The 23,258-nt window shown below is 33.9% G+C and overlaps 1 protein-coding gene across 1 annotated transcript in view; it reads left to right on the top strand.

The window, feature by feature from the left end:
- TMPRSS15 (transmembrane serine protease 15) overlaps positions 1-23,258 on the top strand; it is a 136,134-nt gene that overhangs the window by 28,970 nt on the left and 83,906 nt on the right. The window contains exons 7-10 of the mRNA XM_059922230.1: positions 5,106-5,214; positions 13,161-13,267; positions 20,256-20,396; positions 21,096-21,245. Of these exons, the coding sequence (XP_059778213.1) occupies positions 5,106-5,214; positions 13,161-13,267; positions 20,256-20,396; positions 21,096-21,245 (507 nt within the window). The remainder of the gene's footprint in view (positions 1-5,105; positions 5,215-13,160; positions 13,268-20,255; positions 20,397-21,095; positions 21,246-23,258) is intronic.

Raw genomic sequence — 23,258 nt, 5'->3', positions numbered from 1 at the left:
CAATTTTTGGTGTGGTTTACAACCAGTTTAAAAATTGACCATGAGCACCATTAGTTCCTGAAATGTGAAAAGGCTTTAGTTATAATTTGCTACACTTTGTTCTTCTATTATTTGTTACACTTTGCTCTTCTTGCTTGATGTTAATTGAAGATGAATGCTCCATTACCAACTGAAGTTTAAAAAATTACCTATCCCCTCAGTATATACTTGAAAAGACAGGCAGTTGTTCTGTTTCCCAGAACCAACTCAAAAACTGGCAACTTAACTGAAGAGTCTTCTACTAAGCAATCCTAATTCAAATGTTCTTGGATAAAATTCAAACTTCAGAGTTTAACTACATACTTTGAAGTGCACTCAGAGCATATTGGAAGAAAGTGTAGGCTACAGAATATTTTTTAATCTATTTTATATAACTAAGTTACTCAAAGAAAAAGAAAGCAACATCCTATTTTGCTATGGTTTTCAGGCAGTTTTCAAAACCTTTTCACAGAGAATGTGATACAAGTGTGCCATCATGAGGTAATAAAGGTGATGCTGATTTATTTCAAAAATAATGTGTATCAAGGTGAGACACATGCCTTTAAGCCTGTATAATGATGATCGATAACTTTAAATGGGCAAAAATATATAAGATGAATAATCAGAGAATGAACCACACCTATTATGTGTTCTTTACTATCATGGAGTTTATAATTTTCATAATAAATTAGTATCCATGCATATCAAAACATAACCATAGAAATATCCTATGTGTGGCAACTTGTCCTAAAACAAGTCATAAGGCCATGAATTACTTTTCTTAGTCATTCTAAACTCATGACATGAACCTCACTATTAGACTGAATTCTCTAAATTTGCCTGAAAGACATAATCAAACTGCATTATTATTTTTCAATATCATGGAGGTTTTATGTTAATTTAAACGGTATCAATTCACCATCCATGTTACTAACTTTCTCAAGCCTCTGAATCCTCGTTTGCCATTTTTTCTTGATTCTCTTTATTTGTGTTTTAAAGTTAGCATTATATCTATTTTTGAAAAACAGTTTTAAGTTGTTGTGGAACAAAGTGGACAAATCAATTACTCTATCCATCTAGGATTTTCAAGCCTATATAAGTTGTTTTATTTATTATTTAGTCATGAATGATTGTGAGTTCTTCACCTCAGCACCACCTCGAACTTCTAGTAGCATAATTTCTATATGAAAGCCCTGTCCATCAATCTACGTTCACTGAAAGATTATTTTAAGAGAATTCTCTATGTGAAACTGACCTTTGCTCTATCTCTTTTTTCTCCTCCAGCTGTGAGCTCTAATTCTAGCTTGTGTTATTAATTGAGTCATAATAATGTTGACTTCCTAAACAGCTTCTTTTTTAGTCTTTAGTTATTTAGGTTTTCACAACTTATAGCTGACTATAGCAGCACCAAGATTTCTTTAAATTGTTTTTTTCTTCTGATGAAAATTGCATCAGCAGGAAAGTTCACTTTTTAGCTGACCTATGAGAAGAAGAGATGTTGACTCACAGCCTTTAGGCTAATGTTCAGGCCTGTTTGGAAGTTGGCAAGTGTCTCCATAGATTGTTTGCATGCACAATGTATGTGCATGCCTTATAGGTATGTGCACAATAGATGGGCAGAGAGCATGTTTGATTTACGTTCCTGGAGAATTCAAAGCCCTGAGAAAACACACAACTAATAAACATTGAGCCAGCAGAGGGCCCTCTCAGTGGGTCCTAAGAACACACCCATACGAATCCCATTCCATTACAGGCAATTTCAGATAGTGCAAGAGAATGGCTCATATTATTTGACAGGCTCATTGATCTCTCACTGAGAATTTTTTCTGATGCTACACTTAAAAGCACTTCGTAGTCAAAAATTATAATCCTGAATACCCAGTAATCCTACTCAGCCATGGCTGGGTTATATCTGTTTTGCCAAAAGTCTGTCCAGCTTCATGACATGTACCATTAGGTTCTCCAGAAATATCCTGAAATTAAATGAAAGAATGTACGAGAAAGTCCCCAGCACAAACCTATATCTTGAAATGATAATATTTTGGCATTCTGAATTTTGCTATTATAAGTAGTTCAATATTATTGTAATTTTATTTTAAATGTGTTCAGGAATATTCTTCTTAATCTTTACTTAAGTGTAGGAATTCCCAGAGGCCTTTTAGAGCAGAACTAGACCTGTAGATTATCCATTTGCACTAAAACTCAGCAACTTCATAGAAAATTGAACAGGCAAACTGATCATATTCTTAAGGGCAAGCTAAATATTATGATAAACAATCTTAGCAATGTAAGACAATTACAGTTTATTTATCACTTACGTTATAGTCCAAGAAAGATGGCAAGAGGCAGTGCTCTGCAGGCATTCAGGATGCTGGTTCCTCCACCATCCCTTCTGGGCCAAGTTCTCCCCTGGATCCTTTGCAACCTGCGGAGAGACAATGGAAAAATGTTATAGAAGATCTTTTTAGAAATCATATCTGGAGATAAACACAATCACTTTCACTATAGTTTATTAACCAGACTCTGTCACGTGACCCATTTTAGGATATGCAGTCTAGTCATGTACCTAGAAAGGGACTGAATAAGGGTATGGCAAACATACAACAATCTCTGCCACCAGGGTCATCACTCAGCTTTTTGGAAATGTATGACCCCCATTGTACAGCCCAAAGCTGTTGATATCTTCCCCCCGAATATGTAGTGAGTGGATGTGAAGAATTACTAAAGTGTTACCAGCTTTGCAAATAGGTTTTACAAATTCTAAAACCGGTCTTGTTTTGTTCCCTTTTTTTCACTCTATCTTTTTTTGCTCCCTCCTGTTTGTTGTGAAGTGGTGTTGCAAACGTGATCTATATTCTAATTTTAAAAACACTGGACATGACGAAATTCTTTTAATTTTCTGTTTCTTTTTTCATTTAAAATTTCTCTGTCTCTCACACACGCACACACACACACACACACACACACACACATCCTGCTTTTCAAGGACTGAGTGATGTCACCCTGATAGCTCTATATATTGCAGTATTAGGCTAATATTAGGTATTGCCTGGCTTTGAATCATCCCTTGTAAGCTGGAAGAACTTATGTTAGTTAACTTACCCGCTCTGTACCTCAGCTTCCCCACCTAAAACTTCATAAATTTGTGGTGAAGGGGACATTAATACTTATATAATGACCTTAGAGCAATGCTGGCACATAATAAACATTCCACCACCGCTAACAGTTGTATTTTAGGGCTGGTAGGATTGATTGCTCTTCCTTACTGTGTTCCTAAGTGTCATAGTTTAAATATAAACTACTTATAATAGTAGTGGATTTTCTTGCACTGCCTATACTCTTGGAGCCCACATGTTTCTTGACAAACTGTGATTAAAAGGCTCCATATATCACTTAAAATACAAGCAGACACTATTCTTACTTTTATGGTCATTGAAGTTAAGGGATTAATTGTCTCATTTATTTGGCGTGGTTTGTGATACGCAGAGAGTTAACAGTGAAGAAGGAGATTTTTTTTACAACTAGAAGATGATTTAGCTCTGCATTGAACAGACATATATTTTACTGTTTATCTTCAAATCATACAAATTAGCCTTAATTGTCCTTTTTGCTCCAGCAAGTATTACACATAAAGTGATTCAAATCTCTCAACAAGTCACAATTTTTTCTCTTTAATTTCCTGAAGTCTATGATATTGGGTTATTATCTTTTTTGTTCTTAATTTGTTCTTTTTTTTCTTGGGAATTGGGCTATAATAATCCAATCCATAATCCAATGCAATTAATTCCTAGGACATTATTCTTAAACGGACTTTGAATCTTAAAATTTATTTACCTTTTTTTATGCCTCTACCTTATATGCCTTTTAAAAATATACACCAAAAGTAGCAAAAAGCCAACCAAAATGTGGGATTTTTACTAAGATTTCTATGTGCTTTTCCATTTGTTTCTTCTGTTCACATAAAATATTTGATGTCATATAATAGCTTGTGTTTTATAACTTGGCAGAATTACTGTGTAATGTTACAGTGGGTTTTTCCATTTATCAACTTAGGATTAGCTTATTCTGCACTCAGATTCCCAGGGCAGCAATTTAATTTTGATAAATTTCCTTGATTTCCCTGCCCTCTATCAACACTTCTGACATACGAGGAATAAACAAAATACCAAAAGAAAAAGGACACATTCCAGGAGTCATTATTCTAGAATTATGGTGTCAACAGTAGTAAGAATATAGAAAATAACCTAAGAAAAACTAAAGATTGTGAAAATCAAATCAGTTTTATTTTTAATGCATACTATACATAGCAAGTATAAAATAAAAAGCTACAAATTATGACTCCTAGTTCATGATTTCAAGATTTTAATCTAGTAGAAAATGACTCAGATATAAATTAAGACAACTAGTAATTCATGACATTAAGGAGATGTAAGAGAAGTACATGAAATAAATGTGCTACAAGAATTAAAAGAGGAAAATGAGTTGTCATGGGAAAGAAAAACACACTCAGGAATATTGAATGAAAATACTGAGCTAGATTGTGAGTCCATACAAAAGGAGCAAAAGTGATGAAAGTTAAAAGTTGTGTGCAGTAGATTGAATGGAAGGATCTCTTCAGGCCCCTTGCACCATATGTATCATTTGCCTGGCCATTTTCTGATCATTTTCAGGGAGACGTATCACTTAGTACGCATAGAGGAGGTTCACCCTAGCTCCAATTTATTGGGGAAAATAAAACAAAAAATAGTTGCTTCTTTAAATTAGAAGTTTACAATTCAGATATATTTGTTTTCTTACAAATATAAAAGAATATACTAAAAATGCAACTTAGCTATGGGTATTTAAAAATAGAATGATTTTCTAAAGGGTCTATAATGGGGTGTGTAAGAGTATTTGAAAATAGATAATAGATTTAAAACACGAAGTCTGATCTATTTCCATTCGATCATTTTAGTTTTGTGAAATGACCTCGTATAGGTTTAGTCACGAGTAGTCTATGAAGGTTCGTTAGGCAATTTGAATCCCATTTCATTTGAGAAACCCTTCCAAGATTGTTTTGTCTAACATTAATTGCCATTTTTTCACAGCCACAGCTTGTGATGGAAGATTTTTGTTGACTGGATCTTCTGGGTCCTTCGAAGCTCCCCATTATCCAAAGTCTTCTAATCCAAGTGTTGTTTGTCGGTGGATTATACGGTAATACACCATCTTCTATTCCATGTTCTTAAGTCATAAAGTCTTTCTCTGATGCAGTTAGTCTTACCATCTTTAGTAATGTATTTATTTTTTGGACAATTTTTTTCATTAACTACGAAACAAAGCCTTCCCAACTGATATCCTGTCCAAGAAATTTCTCTCTCATTCTTAAACTTTTAAAAAGGAATTTTGCCCTATGAACAATAAATGGGACCATCTCATTGGGCTTTGTAGATAGTTTTTTTTCCATATGGTTGGCACAAATCAAATGCTGCCAAAATTAACAGCATGCCTGTATGTCTGTGTGTCACAAGAAACTGTATTTCACTTAGCTGCATCTTAGCTACAGAGTAGTTCCTTTCTCATTATGCTTGCATCCATGTGAAATCTCCGATGGTGTGATTTGGTCATGGCAGATCAAGAGATGGGAAACCATTATACTCATCCTTTTTGTTGTATCTTGAATAACACTTAGTTAATTTACTATATATTTGACGTCCAAGTCTTAATTCAATTGACGAATCCAATCATTATGATGATCAAAATAATCAAACTGCTGATAGCTGGTCTACCTTAACATTTGCCTAAACATTTTTCACAGAGGAGTAGTACTTAATGTTTCTCTCAGATATTTCAAGGTAAAGATCATTTGTTCTAGAATAAATATAAGGAGCTCTGAAATAAACTCATTATAATTTTTTTAAAAATACAAGACTTCTCATAGCCTTAAATAAGTTAAGATGCAAGTAAATTTCCCCCAAAATATACAGTTGACCCTTGACAACAGAAGGCTTAGGGGCGCCAACAGCCCATGCAGTCAAAATCCCCATATAACATTACAGTTGGCCCTCTGTTCTATGGTTCCCCATGGTTTGTGTAGTATGCATTTATTGAAAATATCCACATATAAGTGGAACCACACACTTCAAGCCAGTATTGTTCAAGAGTCAACTGTATATATATTTTCTATTAAGCCACTGAACATTTTCCCCACAGAACATTCAGCACAAGTGCTCTGTGGAATTCACTTTGAGAAATGCATTCTAGTTCGTTCATTTCTCTTAACAGCTGGATGGGATTATGGTTTCCCAATCTGACCTACTATATATTTATTTTAATCATTGTGATAACTCACTAGAAAATGGGGAATCATTATAACAGCTGGTTAAAGAAAGTTAAAAGACAGAGCTTTGGGTTCTTGCCAAACAAATGATAGGAAATGGCCCCATAAAGACTCACAAGAGTTGTTTTCCTGAGTAGACATATTCCAGAGATGAGATGAAGTATGAAGGGAAGATTGTTCTAAACACATTTACTTGGCATTATTCAGGGAACCAAGAACATCTTGTTCTGCTTAAATAGTTTCTATTTTGGAGCTCAGCCTCATGTAAGTCATGTGATATAACTAAGAGCACAATTTCCTTTTTTTCATGCTCTAAACAACATGTTACTTGTGTCCCAAGGATAAGATTTTGTATTTAAAATGGCAGTTCTAGGTAATTCTTGTCAAGTGAAAACTTAAAAATTTAGAGGATATCGTTTCTAATATAATCACATCATATTTAAAGAGAAGCATTTATAAATGGCTATTAACATTGTTCATAAAAAAATGAAAAATATTCAATTCTTTACCTAAAATGTCAGCAGAAAAACTTAGAAAAATCTTAAATTACTTCCTTTGAAAATGGAAAGAAAATGAATTCTAACCGATCTACATTCCTAACTACACAGTGATTTCTTCATGTGATCTTTGGAATTTTATTAATACTAAATAATGACAATTTAATTGTTCAATCCACTTCTTAGTAGAGCTAGGTCAAAACTACAGGGAGGTCTTATAAGCAGATCACAATAAACTTTTGCTATAATAGTACATAATATCATTTATGTAGTAATCACACTATGTTAATTAAAGATTTGTATGGTTCTATACTTTTTACTTCCTTTTCCATCACTTAATTTTTAAAACTATTTTAAGAAATCCACCATTAATCTAGGGATGATTTTTAAAACCTATAGAATCTAAAATAAATAAATACTGTACTTCATGATAAAATTATGATTTAAAATTATATAAATAATCTAAGTGTATTTTCTTCTCAAAACTGATTACTACATTAGAGATGCATTAGACCTGATGGTTTGTTTTTCCTAATGGTGATCAAAGAGGGGTAAAGACAATAATGTTTCTTACAAGCTTGGAAGACCGAATAACTAGTGGAGAAATGGTTAAGATGCAATTAAGCTATATTTTGGGATTATATTAAGACCACATGTAGCAGAGTGTCAGTGATGGAGAATGTGAGCACTGGAGACTGTCTGCATGGGCTTCAAATCTGGCTTCTTCAGATTCAAGGTATGTGATCTCAGACAAATAACTAAATCTCTTAGACTCAAAATTTCTGCATCTATAGAGTTCAGTATCTCTAACTACAGGGGTCAAAGTCATTATGAAAAGTAATATTGAATGTAAAACACTTAGCACTCTACTATATGCTCAGTAAAAATGGACTCTAAAAAGAGTAGCTATTGATACAAAAATGTAAAATATAAAAATTACATTTAGGAAATTACCCTTTCCTTCAAAATTTCAGAAGGTAATTGTGGTTAATATTATAAAAACATCAGATATGATATTCTCCAATTAATCTCACCTTTATAAATGCCTTTGTTTTATTGCAAATAAGTTGGGTTTTCTGAAACAGAAGAAAGTAGAAAAAAGTATGCACTCATTTCTCTCCTCTACTTTCAATTATCTATTTTGAAAAAGTAAACAGCTTCTGAACACAAAGTTTCCTAGGAAGCTCCTCTTGCATCCTTTAGTTTCTTGAAAACAACATCACTTGTTAAAAAAACAAACAAAACAAACAAGCAAACAACAACAACCAAAAAAACCTCACTGTTTTCTTGCCTGGAGACACCAAAACTTTCATTAAAATAACAGAAATCATCCCTGAAGGCAGCTTATTTCTTCTTCCTCTGTCTTCTTCAGTTTTGATGCTGGATTTCCTAAAGTTCTCACTAGCAGGCTCACTTTCCGCATGGCTGAAGAGACCTAACGGAGGTAGAATTTTTTTAAACAGCTGCCATCATCTGCTTTTCTCTCCTTCTCTCAGTCTGGGCTGGGAGTATCTCCTGCTCCCTCACGTTGATCTCCTTCCACCCCTGTCAACCTCCTGTGGTTACTAAATACATCTGAGGGTAGCCCATGAGCGTGGCATCTTCTGCATCTGCCTATCTTCCTCCAGTGACTCTCAAACCTGAGAGCACATCACAATCGCTCCTGGAGTATTTAAAAATGTACATCCCCAAATCCATTCCAGAACCATGGAATCTGATATCCAGGGTTGAGGTCCCTGTGTCAATATTTTTTAAAAACAACCCACCATTGTTCTAACCTCACCTTCCTGGCAGCAAACATTGGTCAGATCCAAAAACTTGGGTTACTGCTTACATGTCTTTTAATCCTCCCCTGCTAGTTGCTGCCATTGCAGTGTTGTCAACCCCGCTCCTTGAAGACTAAACCTTAGCCCTGCCTCCAGCCCCTCATCAGGAATCTAATACGTTTGCCAAACCTCAGGTCTTGCCCCAAATGGACATTTCCCAACCATGAAACTTAGAGTTTCAAAATTAACTACATTTGTGATGAATGTCCCCAGTTTACCAACTGATCACGGTACTACTGATAACTTACCGAAAATCCAAACTTGCCATGCCCCTGGGCAGGAGCCATGGTTAAATCAGCTGCCTCCGCAGCCAGCCTCTGAAGCCAAGTATCTTCTCAGTCTCCTTCTTGGCTTTGGAGACTAGATCTCTCCCTATTATCCACCCTTTCAGTATTCAGCCAGCTTCAACATTATCCATGCTCTGCTTTAATTGTTTGGCCTTCCTCCTTTTTGCAGAGTTCAGGGGAACCTTGTACCTCCAAAACACTAAAGAATTATTCACATTTCTGATGCTACACTTCAGTGAGACAGTAGAGTTATAAATAGGCATTGCCCTAGACACCTTTTCCCCAAACTGAAAATTAAAATTTGAACATTTTTCCCCACAGAGCATTCAGCATAAGGTAGATCAGCCATTGGCAATTTGATTATTTTGATGATCATAATGATTGGATTGGTCAACCAAATTGAGAGCTTGGAGGTCAAATATATAGCAACTGATCCAAATTTTATTCAAGATTTAGCACAAAGGATGTATATAGAGGGTGTTCTCAGCTTTCAATATGCCATGACTAAATCACACCATAGGAGATTTTCATACAGATGCTGGCATAATGAGATAGGAATTATTCTGTAGCCAAGAAGCCTCAGCTTTTGTTCCCCCACAGATATGTCGATTTAACAGTGAAATGTGAACCAAAAGACATTTATGAGAATTCCAGAATTCAGTTAAGAAGTTGCATACCCCAGGTGAACACAAAGCCAAGGACAGCTGCACTGAAATGGACAAGAAGATCAAGTTCATTTTACCCTCCATCAACTCCTTCCCCAGCACAGCACAGCTCAGCACAAGTCTTGACTCACTACTTCTTCCTTGGAAGGAAAAAGAAGGATGAAACATGCATCCAGTGTCCCAGCTTTTCCAAGAGCTGCCTGAGGGACGAGTTTCTGTCTCACCTCATATGGATAAGTGATGGAACTGGTATTGTTTGGATGCCTGAGAGATACTGAGAACAAAGAGAAGTGGGTACAGCTTGCTATGGCCAGCAGGGCTTGATACAATTGGGAGAAGGTGCACAATTCAAGGCTTCTCCCTAAGGATAGAAAGAAAGAAGTGCAGCATGCTTCCAACATTCTAACTGTTTCAAGAGCTTCCTCAGCAACGCGTATATGTCTTGCATGAATGTGGAGCTGATGAGCCAGCACAATTTGCATGGCCTGTGGCTGCAGAGAACAAGATATAGTTGGGTGACTTGCTGTGGTAGGACCAGAGAATGTGCAGCGCCACATACAGACACCAGAGAGAGCAAAAAATTAGACACCACTGAAAAAGAAACTTGCAACGTTCTAATTGCTCTTGAAGAGTCAATGGATCTCATACTAAATCAAAAAGGAAATTAGAAAATATCTTGAAGCAAATTAAAAAAAAACAACAACTGCAACATACCAAATCTTATAGGATAGAGAAAAAGAAGTGCTAAGTGGAATAACCTAGAAGAAAAGGATAAATCCCTAGAAACATACAATCTACTAAGACTGAATCATAAAGAAATACAAACTCTGAACAGACCATTTACTAGTAAGAAGATTGAATCAGTAACCAAAGACCTCCCAACAAAAAACCATGACCCACTGGTTTTACTGGTGAATTCTACCAAATATTTAAAGATGAATTAATACTAATCTTTTTCAGACTCTTCCAAAAATTGGAAAAGAAGGAACACTCACTTTGATACTAAAGCCAAAGTCACCACAAGAAAAGAAAACTACATTCCTGATAATATACCCCTGATAATATAAATGCACAAATCCTTAAGCAAAATACTAGCAAACCAAATTCAATGGAAAATTAAAAGGATTATACACCATCACCAAGTGAGATTCATCTCTGGAATGCAAGGATGTTTCAATATATAAAAATCAATCAATTTGATACACCACATTAACGGAATGAAGGCTAAAAATCACAGGATCTTCTCAACAGATTCAGAAAAAGCTTTTGACAAAATTCAACACCCTATCATGATAAAAAACACTCAACAAAATAGGAATAGAAGGAAATTACCTAAATCTAATGAAGGTCATACAAGAAAAGTCCAGAGTAAATATCATACTCAATGATGAAAAAGTAAAGCCTTTTCCTCTAAGATCAGGAACAAAACAAGGATGCCCCCTCTCACCACTCTTATTCAGCTTAGTACTGGAAGTCCTAGCCAGAGCAATTAAGCAAGAAAAAAAAATGCAATGTATCTAAACAAAAAAGGAAGAAGTAAAATTATCTGTTCACAGGTGGCAAGATCTTATATATAGAAGACCATAAAATTCCACAAAAAAACTTGTTGGAAATAATAAAATAATTCAACACAGTTACAGGATACAAAATCCACATAGAAAGATCACTTGTGTTTCTATACACTAATCATCCAGAAAGGAAATTAAGAAAATAGTTCCATTTACAATAGCAGTAAAAAGAATAAAGTACTTAGGAATAAACTTAATCAAGGAGGTAAAAGACACAATGAAAATAATAAAACATTATTGACTGAATTTAAAGACAAATAAATGGAAAGACATCTCATGTTCATGGATTAGAATACTTAATATTGTTAAAATATAATAATGTAATATACTAATGTCCATACTACTGAAAATGATCTATAGATCCATCACAATCTCTATCAAAATCCCAATGATTTTAAAAGAAAAAAGAAAAAAGAATCCTAAAATTCATATGGAACCACAAAGGACCCCAAATAGCCAAAACAATCTTGAGAAAGAGAACAAAGCTCATACTTCCTGATTTCAAAATATATTACAAAGCTACAGTAATCAGTACCAGTATAGTACCAGCATAAAAATAGACATACAGACCAATGAAACAGAATAGAGAGGTCACAAATAAGCCCACACATATACGGTCAAATTATCTTTGACAAGGATGTCAAAACTACACAACGGGGAAACAATATAGTCTCTTCAACAAATGGTGTTGGTAAAACTAGATATTCAGTTGCAGAACAAAATTGGACCTTTACCTTACACCATACACAAGAAATAAACTCAAAATGAATTAAAGGCTTAAACATAAGACCTGAAATCATAAAACTCCTAGAAGAAAACATAAAAGGAAAGCTTCATAACATTGCTCTTCACAGTGATTTCCTGGATTTGAAAACAAAAGCACAGGCAACAAATGCAAAAGTCAACAAGTGGCAGTATATCTCATTAAAAACCTTCTATACAGCAAAGGAAACAATAGAAAACAACAGAATGAAAAGGCAACCTAAGGAATGGAAGCAAATATTTGCAAACCATATATCTAATAAGGGGATAATATCCAAAATATATAAGGATCTCCTACAAAACTCAATAGCAAAATAGACCAAATAAAAAGTGGGCAAAAGACTCAAATAGATATTGCTCAAAAAAAAATAAAAGGCATACAAATGGCTAAAGGGCATCACTCAACATAGTAATCATCAGAGAGATGCAAATCAAAATCATAATGGCCATTACCAAAAAAACAGAACATTATAAATGTTGGTGAGGATGTGGGGAAATTGGAACCCTTGTGTGATGTTGGTTGGAATGCAAAATGGTGTAGTCAGTACGGAAAACAGTATGAAGGCTCCCTAAAGCCATAAGAAATAAAACTACCATATGATCTAGCAATCCGATTTCTTGGTATTTATCCCAAAGAATTGAAGTCAAGATCTCTAAAAGATACACACTCCTATGTTCATTGCAGCATTATTCACAATAGCTAAGAGGTGGAAACAACCTAAATGTTCATTGACAGATGAATAGATAAAGAAAATGTGGTCTATATATACAGTGGAATATTATTCAGTCATTAAAAGAAGGAAATCCTATCATAGGCAACAACATGGTTGCACCTTGAGAACATTATGCTAAGTGAAATAAGCCAGTCACAGGAGGACAAATCCTGCATGATTTCACTTATATGAAGCATCTAAAGTATTCAAACTCAGAGAGTCAAAAAGTACAATGGTTGTCAGAGGCTGGGAGAGAACAAATGGGGAGTTACTGTTCAGTGGGTATAGAGTTTCAATCATGCAAGTTGAAAGAGTTCAAGAGAGCTGCAGTACAATATTGTGCTTACAGTTAAAAATACTGTTCCATACATTTAAAAAATTAAGAGAGTCTATCCCATGTTACATATTCTTTATCACAATTAGAAAAATACATTCAAATTCTAGAATACATTGAGTTGTGCCAACTGTTAAGAGTGTAATAGTCTATTTTTTGCTTTTAATTTAGTGTAAACCAAGGACTTTCCATTCAACTGAACTTTGATTATTTTAATACATATTATACAGATGTATTAAATATTTATGAAGGTGTGGGTTCAAGCAAGATTTTAAGAGGTAAGTTAAAACAAATATACAGTCCATTATCAAAATGAAAATATGTGGAAAACTTTTTGGAGTGATGTGCTTTCCCTTTTATTTATTTATTTTTTTTTGAGGTTGTATGTCTGACTTTATTTTCTTCCAGATATGTAGCAATATGATTTATGAAATAACCCATTCTCTTATCGATGCAGGAGTTTTTTTTTTTTTTTTAACTGGAGTGTAATTGCTTTACAATATTGTGTTAGCTTATGCTGTACAACGAAGTGAATCAGCTATATGTATGCATATATCCCCTCCTTCTTGGACCTCCCTCCCATCCACCACCATCCCACCCATCTAGGTCATCACAGAGCACTGAGCTGAGCTCCCTGTGCTATACTGAAGGTTCCCACTAGCTATCTATTTTACACATGGTAGTGTATTTATGTCAAACCTAATCTCCCAATTCATCCTGCCCTCTCCTTCCCCCCCATGTCCACACATCTGTTCTCTACATCTGTGTCTCTATTCCTGTCCTGGAAATAAGTTCATCTGTACTATTTTTCTAGATTCCACATATATGCATTATTATATGATATTTGTTTTTCTCTTTCTGACTTACTTCACTCCGTATGACAGACTGTAAGTCCATCCACATCTCTGCAAATGACCTAATTTTGTTCCTTTATACTGCTGAGTAATATTCCATTGTATATATGTACCACATCTTCTTTCATCTGTCAATGGACATTTAGGTTGTTTCCATGACCTGGCTATTGCAAATAGTACTGCAACGAACACTGGGGTCCATGTGTCTTTTCGGATTATGGTTTTCTCAGGGTATATGCCCAGTAGTGGGATTGCTGGGTCATATGGTAGCTCTATTTTTAGTTTTTTAAGGAAACTCCATACTATTCTCCACAGTGGCTGTATCAATTTACATTCCCACAAACAGTGTAAGAGGGTTCCCTTTTCTCCACACCCTCTCCAGCATTTATTGTTTGTAGATTTTTTGATGATGGCCATTCTGACCACTGGGAGTTGATACTTCATTGTAGTTTTAATTTGCGTTTCTCTAATATTTAGTGATGTTGAGCATCTTTCCATGTGCCTCTTGACCACCTGTATGTCTTCTTTGGAGAAATGTCTATTTAGGTCTTACGCCCATTTTTTGATTTTGAACTGAATATGAGCTTGTACTTTAAGTTACTGAAAGGAAAAAGAGAAACTGGTCCTGATTATAAAAATTAATAATTTAGTGCTCTGTGCAATCAAACTTCTTAGTAATAAAAGATGTACTGTTTCACATGATCCTCTTCTAATTGTTGTTTTAAAAATCATGTGGAATTCTACTATACTAAGTGTTGCTCCCCATTAAGCAAAATTCAAACAAACCCTAAAAACAACTATTTTTCTTCAACAGTGAATCTCTTTTTTTTCTATTTTTATTATGCACTCTGCTTCTGTCTCCTGCAGGACTATTACTAATAAAGTTGGTAAAACAATGAGTAGATCAGGATGTAGTCTCACTAAATGGAAGGTGTGGATGGTATTGTTATTATGTAGCTATTTGTCATTATGGACATAGACACCGATGGGAGCTGAGAAAGGGCAGGGAACACTCTAATAATACATGTGTGACTACCCCACTTTATTCCATCTGGTCCCCAAATGAATAGACCTATTCATGGTAGCCAACAAAAATAGGAGTGGAATTCCAGGAGGAAATAAAATAAGGATGAAGAAAAGAATGTGGCAATGGAGTCCAGGGAATAACTCGTTTTCCTCACACTTTTGAGGAATAGTCAATAGTCATCTTAGCAGAGCTAAGATAAGGTTACAAGTGACATCTCTTATTAACATTTGTACAAAGCTGCATTTATTTTAATAATTTTGGATTTTAAATTGCACTTGTGAATAATGAAAAGTAAATCCTATTGAATAAATGTTTTGATTGACTTATTGATTTGAGAAATATTTAAGCATATGATAATAATAAGTACTTTTTTGGGGGTGCTTTTAATATGACACACATCATACTGAGTGCTCTATGTGGATATCCTTTATTTTCAATAATCCACAAAGTATGCATTACAGGAGAGGAAAATGAGATCTAAGAAGTTAAATGACCACAAGTCCACAAAGCTAGTTAGTGTTGGAGATAGAAATCAGACCCAGACACTCCTACTTCAAACACAATGCGTTTTATTCATTGTGCTTTAAAAGCCCCAAGTACAAATATAATCACGAGTATACATAAAACAGATGAACTCATGGTAAGTCACATTTGGCTTAAATAAATGGACCAGCCATTTCATAATCTACTTATTTCTGTAGTTGATAAATCTAGTTCCTTAAAATTATGTCAACATAAATATTTACATAGGTGGACAAATAAGCCAGTTCATATAAATTTCTCCAAGGGCTAATGTGATATTAATAATAAATTTTAGCATACTTTGATCACTTGCAGTATGCAAAGTAGTGTTCTCAGCACTTTAACTCAAAAAAAAAAAAATTCTCCCCTAAACCATATTACACAGGTGCTATTACAATCTTTATTTTACAGATAAAAACTAAATTCATAGAGGTTAACTGTCCAAAAATGATAGGTGTAAATTACCCTCATGTTCCCTTCTCTTCAGATACCATTTGCCTGAACGCTATTTTTACTTATTTTCACATGCTTAGATCATCAGAAATACATAACTAAATCTTAGAATCATTATATATAGTGATGTCAATAATGCACAATAATTATCATAAAAATGCAATGAAGAAACTAAATATACAAATAGAAAATAGAAAATATCTAAGAAAATGAATTTAAATTATAACAAATAGGTAGTTGTTCAATTTTTAAGGTCTTTTTGAAATATAAATGTATTTCAAAGTTTTTTAAATTAAATATTTTAATTTAACTTGAAAAAATATGAGAAATGGCATTAGCTGTTAAAATTACATTTTAAATTTAAAAATAATACCTTTTTTAAAGATATGTAAAAATGTCTTACCTCCAGCATCTAGCACATGCCTGATATATTGTAAAAATTTAGTATTTGTTGACTTAAATTTAAACCGGCAGGTTTATATATCATGGTATTATAGTAGTTAATTAATGGAGATCAATAGCATTTCGTATAACTCTAAAGTTATTTTGTTTTGTAACAATGCTGATACTTTCACTCTTGATTCAAAATCCCATCTATTTTTCTAAATATTTTAGCAAGTTTCTTATTGTGAGAGATGTGTACACAATTACTTTTATTAAATTACAATTCAGAATAAAGATAATTATCTTTATCATGTGGAAAATATATAGATATTTTAATTAAATCAAGGAAAATAAGATTATGTAAAGGAATTATAAGAAAATAAAATTATCCAGTACCATAAAATAGTTCTTATATACTTGATTAGGGGTAAGTTAGTATGAACAAATTTTAAAGGCATTTTTCAGTCATTTTCATATAGAGTCATGATGTAAAAGTTCTCTGACTGGTAAAAAGTTTCAGAGGAAGGTGAGTATTTCATATAGATAGATGATATAGAATGCAATAGAGTCTTTTCCAAATAAGTGTGGAAATCAGGGTAAATCAGAATAGATTAACAGGATAGTAGTTCAAAAATGTTTTCTTTAAACTGTAGTGATGAAGGTAAAATATTCAATTCATTGGTGGTAATAATTATCAGTACTGGGTATGGAAGTGGTAGAAGATGATAAGTATTCTCCATTAATACTTTATTCAAAAAATACATAGATATATTTATGTATCCTCAAAGAAAGACAACAAAAACAGCCTGTATGAGCACGCTGAAACCAATTTCAAGTTGACAAGCCAGGAAAATCCATTTCTCTGTGTGTAGTTGTTACACCATTCTTTATATCCTAAGTGCTTAGCTGTTCTTCCATTCCCAAAGGGCTGTTAATAGCATATCCCCAATATTGGAGCTTAGCAGTTTAAGGACATGTTTTTAAAACTGAATCACACAAAAGTGGGCATAGATACAGCTGAAGTTATGTAATAAACATAGTGGATCTTCCTGAATTGTCAACTTATCCTACAACAAAAATAATCATATTGTGGACATGGAATTAAATAATATATACAAACATTTTTCACAGTAAAGCATTTTTATTAAAATTTGTGCTTTTATTAGAACACTTTCATGTAGTGTTACAAGTACCCATTCATTCACTTCTGTTGATAGGGGTATGTTATATGGAAAAGTTTAACAAGCACTGGCTTAAGGTGTTGGACTTTCCAGAGGCTCTTGAAGATTCCTCAGTGATAGTGCCTGGAAAAATTAAGAACTACTTCCTCAGTACTCCCATGGCATTTCTCCCGTATCTATCAATTCCAAAGTAATTTTTTTATAATTCATTAATCTGAACTTTTCTAATAGGTTAAGAGGGGAACTTGGTTATTTTTTCTCCAGCATTTAGCACCATACCAAATTCATGGTGAGCACTCAATAAAATGTGTTGACTATATTAGAAATCTTTTATAACACACAAAGAAGCTAATTTAATTGCAGAATTTCTTCTCTTATAAATAGGATAAAATAAATAGTTTTGAGCTAGATCTGTTGAATTATACTCTGTGGAAAGTCTGTTATCCTTGCCCATTGCCCTCAACCCAAATTCCCCTGAATTTTAATTATGCTTCCCAGCTTTCCTCTTTTGCAAAACTTATTCACCAGAGCCTTTATTGTTAGAAGACAAATTAGTTAATTCACACAAGTGTGGCTGCTTGGCAACTTTAATATCCATAGCAATATTGTTTTTTAGTAAAAGGCACTGGATTTTCTTAAGGAATTATTGTCTAAAAGTTTCTTGTGTCAGGTAGAGAAAAATCCAGGCTTTAGAAATTATTAGGAAATTGTTTTTTTCTTTCAACTCCTGCCCTGACTCTTTTATGACTCTTTTATGTAGGCAAACACTATTGCTATATTTACTCACATCTTAATTCATGCATCCAAAAATTGATTAAAATTTTCCCATGCTCTGACACAATGGCAGAGGCTCAGAAAGCGTTAAGTATAGTCTCTGCGTTTTCAGGGCTTACAATCCAGTTGAGCACATCAAGGAATAATAGCTAGCATTCACTGAGCACTTACTATATACCAGTCACTCTATCATGTGGAAATTACTTATTTACTCCTTATCACAAATGTTTATGGAAGGTATTATACCACAACAGAGGAAACTGAAGCACTGAGAAGTCTCATAAGACATGGAGCCAGAAATGAATCTCATGCTGACTCTGGAGCCTCTGTTTTTAACCACTGTCTTCTACTACCTTTGTGGATGCATAAGATAATATCCTCTCCACTGCGTCTGTCACTCTGGGACTCTTTCTAGTCACAACTTTAAGAATCTGATAAAAGATTTACAAAACCTCAATAGATACAAATGTTCTACGCCATTTCTAGACATTTATGTGTAACTCTGAAGCGTATTAATGAATCTCAAGACATAAACCCCAGACTAACTAGACTAGTGCAATAACATTAGACAACGTGGGAATCCAACACATCACAACCATGAAGGGTGCCATTGAACCAGTAGCCACATTCAGATCCTACCAGAAGCCATGGCCCCCCCAAAACTCCATTGCTATAGAAAAGAAAGAAAGAAAGAGAGGCAGATAGGTTTGAAGCAAAGTTTCTAGAATATTCACATGCTTTAAGCAACTAGACATTTATGGACTACAAAGATTTTAAATATGGCAACCATTTGGGTTACACAGTTACATATGCTTGTAGAAGGAATCTAAATAACCAATGTAGTTCTTCATGAGAAGATACTGAAAGAATGAAATACAACTTTACTGGGGAAAAGAGTAAGATATAAATCAATGCTTATTCATGGTTTTCTTTCCATTAGATTTTACTGAAATTATCATGCATGTAATCACATTTTTTCACTAATTTCTACATGATAAGCACAGAATTTTTCAGTAGTTTATGAAAGTATCTTTCTTCGGAACTCAATAATTAACAGTGGTGCTTTGTCTTCAATCTGCAAGCGTGATACCTTTCATAAACTTGAATCTGATACCCAGTTCAAACTGTCAAACTAAAATGCTAAGCCATTGTTTCCTATCCTTTTTTTTTTTCATTATCACTCCCACTAAGAAACTTTTAGACCTTTTCCTACCCTAATTGCTCCCCATGAAATTTTAATATTTCAGATATTCTCTATACCTGTTTATGTACTGTACGGCTATCTTGGGCTTTATAAATTTAAAAACTAAGAATTTTTCTGTCCCTGAAAACAAATTTTTACCACCTAGGAGGCAATATCACCCCCTTTGAGAATGTATGTGCTAAATAATACATTTCTATAAAAGCAAATTTTATATAACAATGCTTTTTTTGTAAATCATCATGTGAGTACTTCTTATTTCTCAAGCACTATATTAACCCTTGAAAATAAAAAATCTAGAAAGATAATATCTTTTGTAGCTAGAATTTAAATGGAAAAGAGATAAGATCAATATCTGTAGAAACAATCCTTAAATTGTCTAGGATTATTTTGAGGTCCTACAGCTATATGGATAGAAAGCCAAAGAAATACCCTTATTTCTACTATTGTGATAGAGTTTAGCCTCTGTTAGTGTGGCATGGGAAATACCTGATAGAATCAAACTCATGTTTTGTTTTATAACTGTTTAACTTGTATGTTTCTTAGAGGAATTTTTTCCGTAAAAGAATGGATCTTTTTTTATATGTGTTTACAGTGTATGTAACTAACAATTAAAAATGAAAATATAGTTTATCAAACCACAAATATATGTAATAATTTGAAACATTATTATTATAGGACAAGAGATATTTATTTAAAATAAATTAACTATAGGACTAATGATTTTAGTTAACAGTAGTATCAGATAACAATGTTGATAGATCAATTGATAGATCAATAGATTGATTGATGAATGGATGGATGGACACATCAATAGATAAGTGAATACATATATATGTACATATAACAGTCATTCATTTTCTTTTGTAGCTTCTCTCTGGTCACAGAATCCTGGCACAATTAGGATTTTTTCCAATCAAGTTACTGCCACTTTTCTTATACAATCTGATGAAAATGATTATATTGGCTTTAATGCAACATACACTGCATTTAACAGCAAAGTGCTTAATAGTAAGTACTGTTTATTCCTTAGCCTTTGAATCTTCAGGTGCTTTAATACTGTAATGGAATTTTAAAAGTAGCAGGACCTAATATTTTAGAACAGGGTCATTATCTGTTTCATTATGCAAGTTCTTTAATGAGTATCTCTTATGTATACCTTTCTCCATTTGATACTTGCAAAGAAATGAGAAATTAGAAAATAGCTCACATTCTTCAAAACAATCAAATAACCAATTTGAGAAAAAGTATAAATCAATAGGAAAATTAAACTTTTATATACTGCAAGTATTCAAAGCTTAAAAAATTAGCATAAAACTAATTCTGAGAATGTTCCACATCAACCTAATTTTGATCAGAGTATTAAATTTAGTAAATAAATAGGGAGAGTAAAAAATTTGGGACAAAGTTTATGTGGGTAAGCCAACAGAGGTAAGATATAAAAATTAAAGAACAATAAGAACAAGATGCTTGTCTTCACTGAAGCCTAATGGGGTATAAGGAACATAAGAACACAGTTGGCAACAAAATGATGTGTTTGTTTTTTAACTAAATGGAATTAAACAGTTAAAATGAATTTAAAAAATGATTTTGTGCATGCCACTTAATTATAAACTGTGTGAGTTTATGCTATTTTCAATTCACTCTATTATAATTAGTCATATTGTTGACTACATTTGAAGTATTTTATTATTTTTTTTTAATTTACAGATTATGAGAAAATCAACTGTAATTTTGAAGATGGCTTTTGTTTCTGGATCCAGGATCTAAATGATGACAATGAATGGGAAAGGATTCAGGGAAACACCTTTCCTCCCTCTACTGGTCCAAATTTTGACCACACTTTTGGCAATGATTCAGGTATAGTTCATATTTAATTCATAAACTAAAAGAAAAGTGTCATGCGCTGTTCTGCAGTTCAAAGTGAGCAGTATTAAATGTAAGACAGTCTTTTCAGACTTTCTTTTTTTTGATCATGAACTAATAAATGAATTTAAATGAAAATAGTAATCAAGTAGGCAAGTAAGAGTATTTCAAGAAATATATTTTTTACCCTATATATTCATGAAATGTTGAAAAGTACACAGAGGCCATTAGAGACAAAGAGACTTGGGTTGTCACCCTAGATTTGCCACTTATTATTAACTAAGGGGACTTGTGGGAGGTAAATAACTGTACTGAACTTTGGTCTACTCTGCCTTAATTTCCATTTTCTGATTGTTCATTGTTAGTGTACAGAAATACAATCGATTTTGTATGTTGATCTTGTACCCTGCAGCCTTGCTGAAACTGTTTATTAACTCTATTAGTTTTTTAAGAATTCTTTAGAATTTTCAATAGATCAAGATCATACCATTTTGAAATACAGATAAAAAGGCAGGTTTACTTCTTCTGATAAGCTTTCTTAGTCTGTCAGGGCTGCCATAACTAAATACCACAGACTGGTTATCCTAAACAATCAATATTTATTTTTCACAGTTCTGGAGACTGGAAGTCTGAGGTCAGGGTGCAAGCATGGTATGGTTCCGATGAGAGCCCTCCTTTGGTTCACGGACACCAGCCTCCTTACTGTATCCTCACATAACAGAGAGAGAGAACATAAGAGAGAGCTCTCTCCTGTCTCTTTTTTTTTTTTTTTTTAATATATATATATATTTTTTATAATTCTTTATTTTATTTATTTATTTTTGGCTGTGTTGGGTCTTCGTTTCTGTGCGAGGGCTTTCTCCAGTTGCAGCGAGCGGGGGCCACTCTTCATCGCGGTGCGCGGGCCTCTCACTATCGCGGCCTCTCTTGTTGCGGAGCACAGGCTCCAGACGCGCAGGCTCAGTAGTTGTGGCTCACGGGCCCAGCTGCTCCGCGGCATGTAGGATCTTCCCAGACCAGGGCTCGAACCCGTGTCCCCTGCATTGGCAGGCGGATTCTCAACCACTGCACCACCAGGGAAGCCCTCTCCTGTCTCTTCTTATAAGATCACTTATATTGACACCATCATGAGGGCTCCACATTGATGACCTAATTACCTCCCAAAGGACCTATCTCCAATATCATCACATTGAGGTTTAGTATTTCAACGTACTGGGGGGGGGAGGGAACAACCATTCAGTCCATAGCAGAAAAACTATGGAAGAGCTGATTCTAAAACATGGTCCCAAGGGAAAGGTGGTGCTTTGTAGGTATATTTTTCACGTGAGTGGGATATTAGAACTGGATTTCAGGTGGAGACATTAACATTGAGACAATAAAATTTGAGAAGACCAGAAATTATTGGGAATTATCAGGAGATAAGGAACTCATAGTGAGAAGACCAACCATGTAAACCTTGGAAGCATGTATTCATAATACTAACTACAATCTAATTACAAATCTAGAAGTAATATGGATCTTACAAAGTAAGGAAAAGGACAGAATAGAAATTCATGCATTTAGATAATTTTCTTAGACAAAATCTATCCTATAGTATCTCTTTTTACCAATGAGAATTCAATTCAATTCAAAGAACACATATTAAAACCTCTCTCTAACCAGGTATGGTTCTAGGCATTGAGGACACAGATCACACATCACCATTTCTACAAAGTCTTTCTGGAACCTCGAAGTTAAAATCTTCCTTTCCGTTAAACATTAAAGCACCTCTTTTGTTTTTCCTATCACATGGCCTTATATCTGCTTACTTATTTGTTTCTTTCCAACAGTGTTCTCTTCAGGAACAAGAACCTTGTCTTTTTCATCTTTGAATTGCTAGTGTATTCTCAGTGTCTGAATCTAACATGTAAAATTATTTTTAAATACATGAATGAATGTCTACAACTTTTATTCAGTAAGTCATTTCTAAATAAGTGATTGACTACATGAAATTGCTTATAACATAAT

Source organism: Balaenoptera ricei, chromosome 4 (genome assembly GCF_028023285.1).
Source record: "Balaenoptera ricei isolate mBalRic1 chromosome 4, mBalRic1.hap2, whole genome shotgun sequence".
Taxonomy (NCBI): domain Eukaryota; kingdom Metazoa; phylum Chordata; class Mammalia; order Artiodactyla; family Balaenopteridae; genus Balaenoptera; species Balaenoptera ricei.
This window is presented reverse-complemented; position numbering and strand designations above follow the sequence as displayed.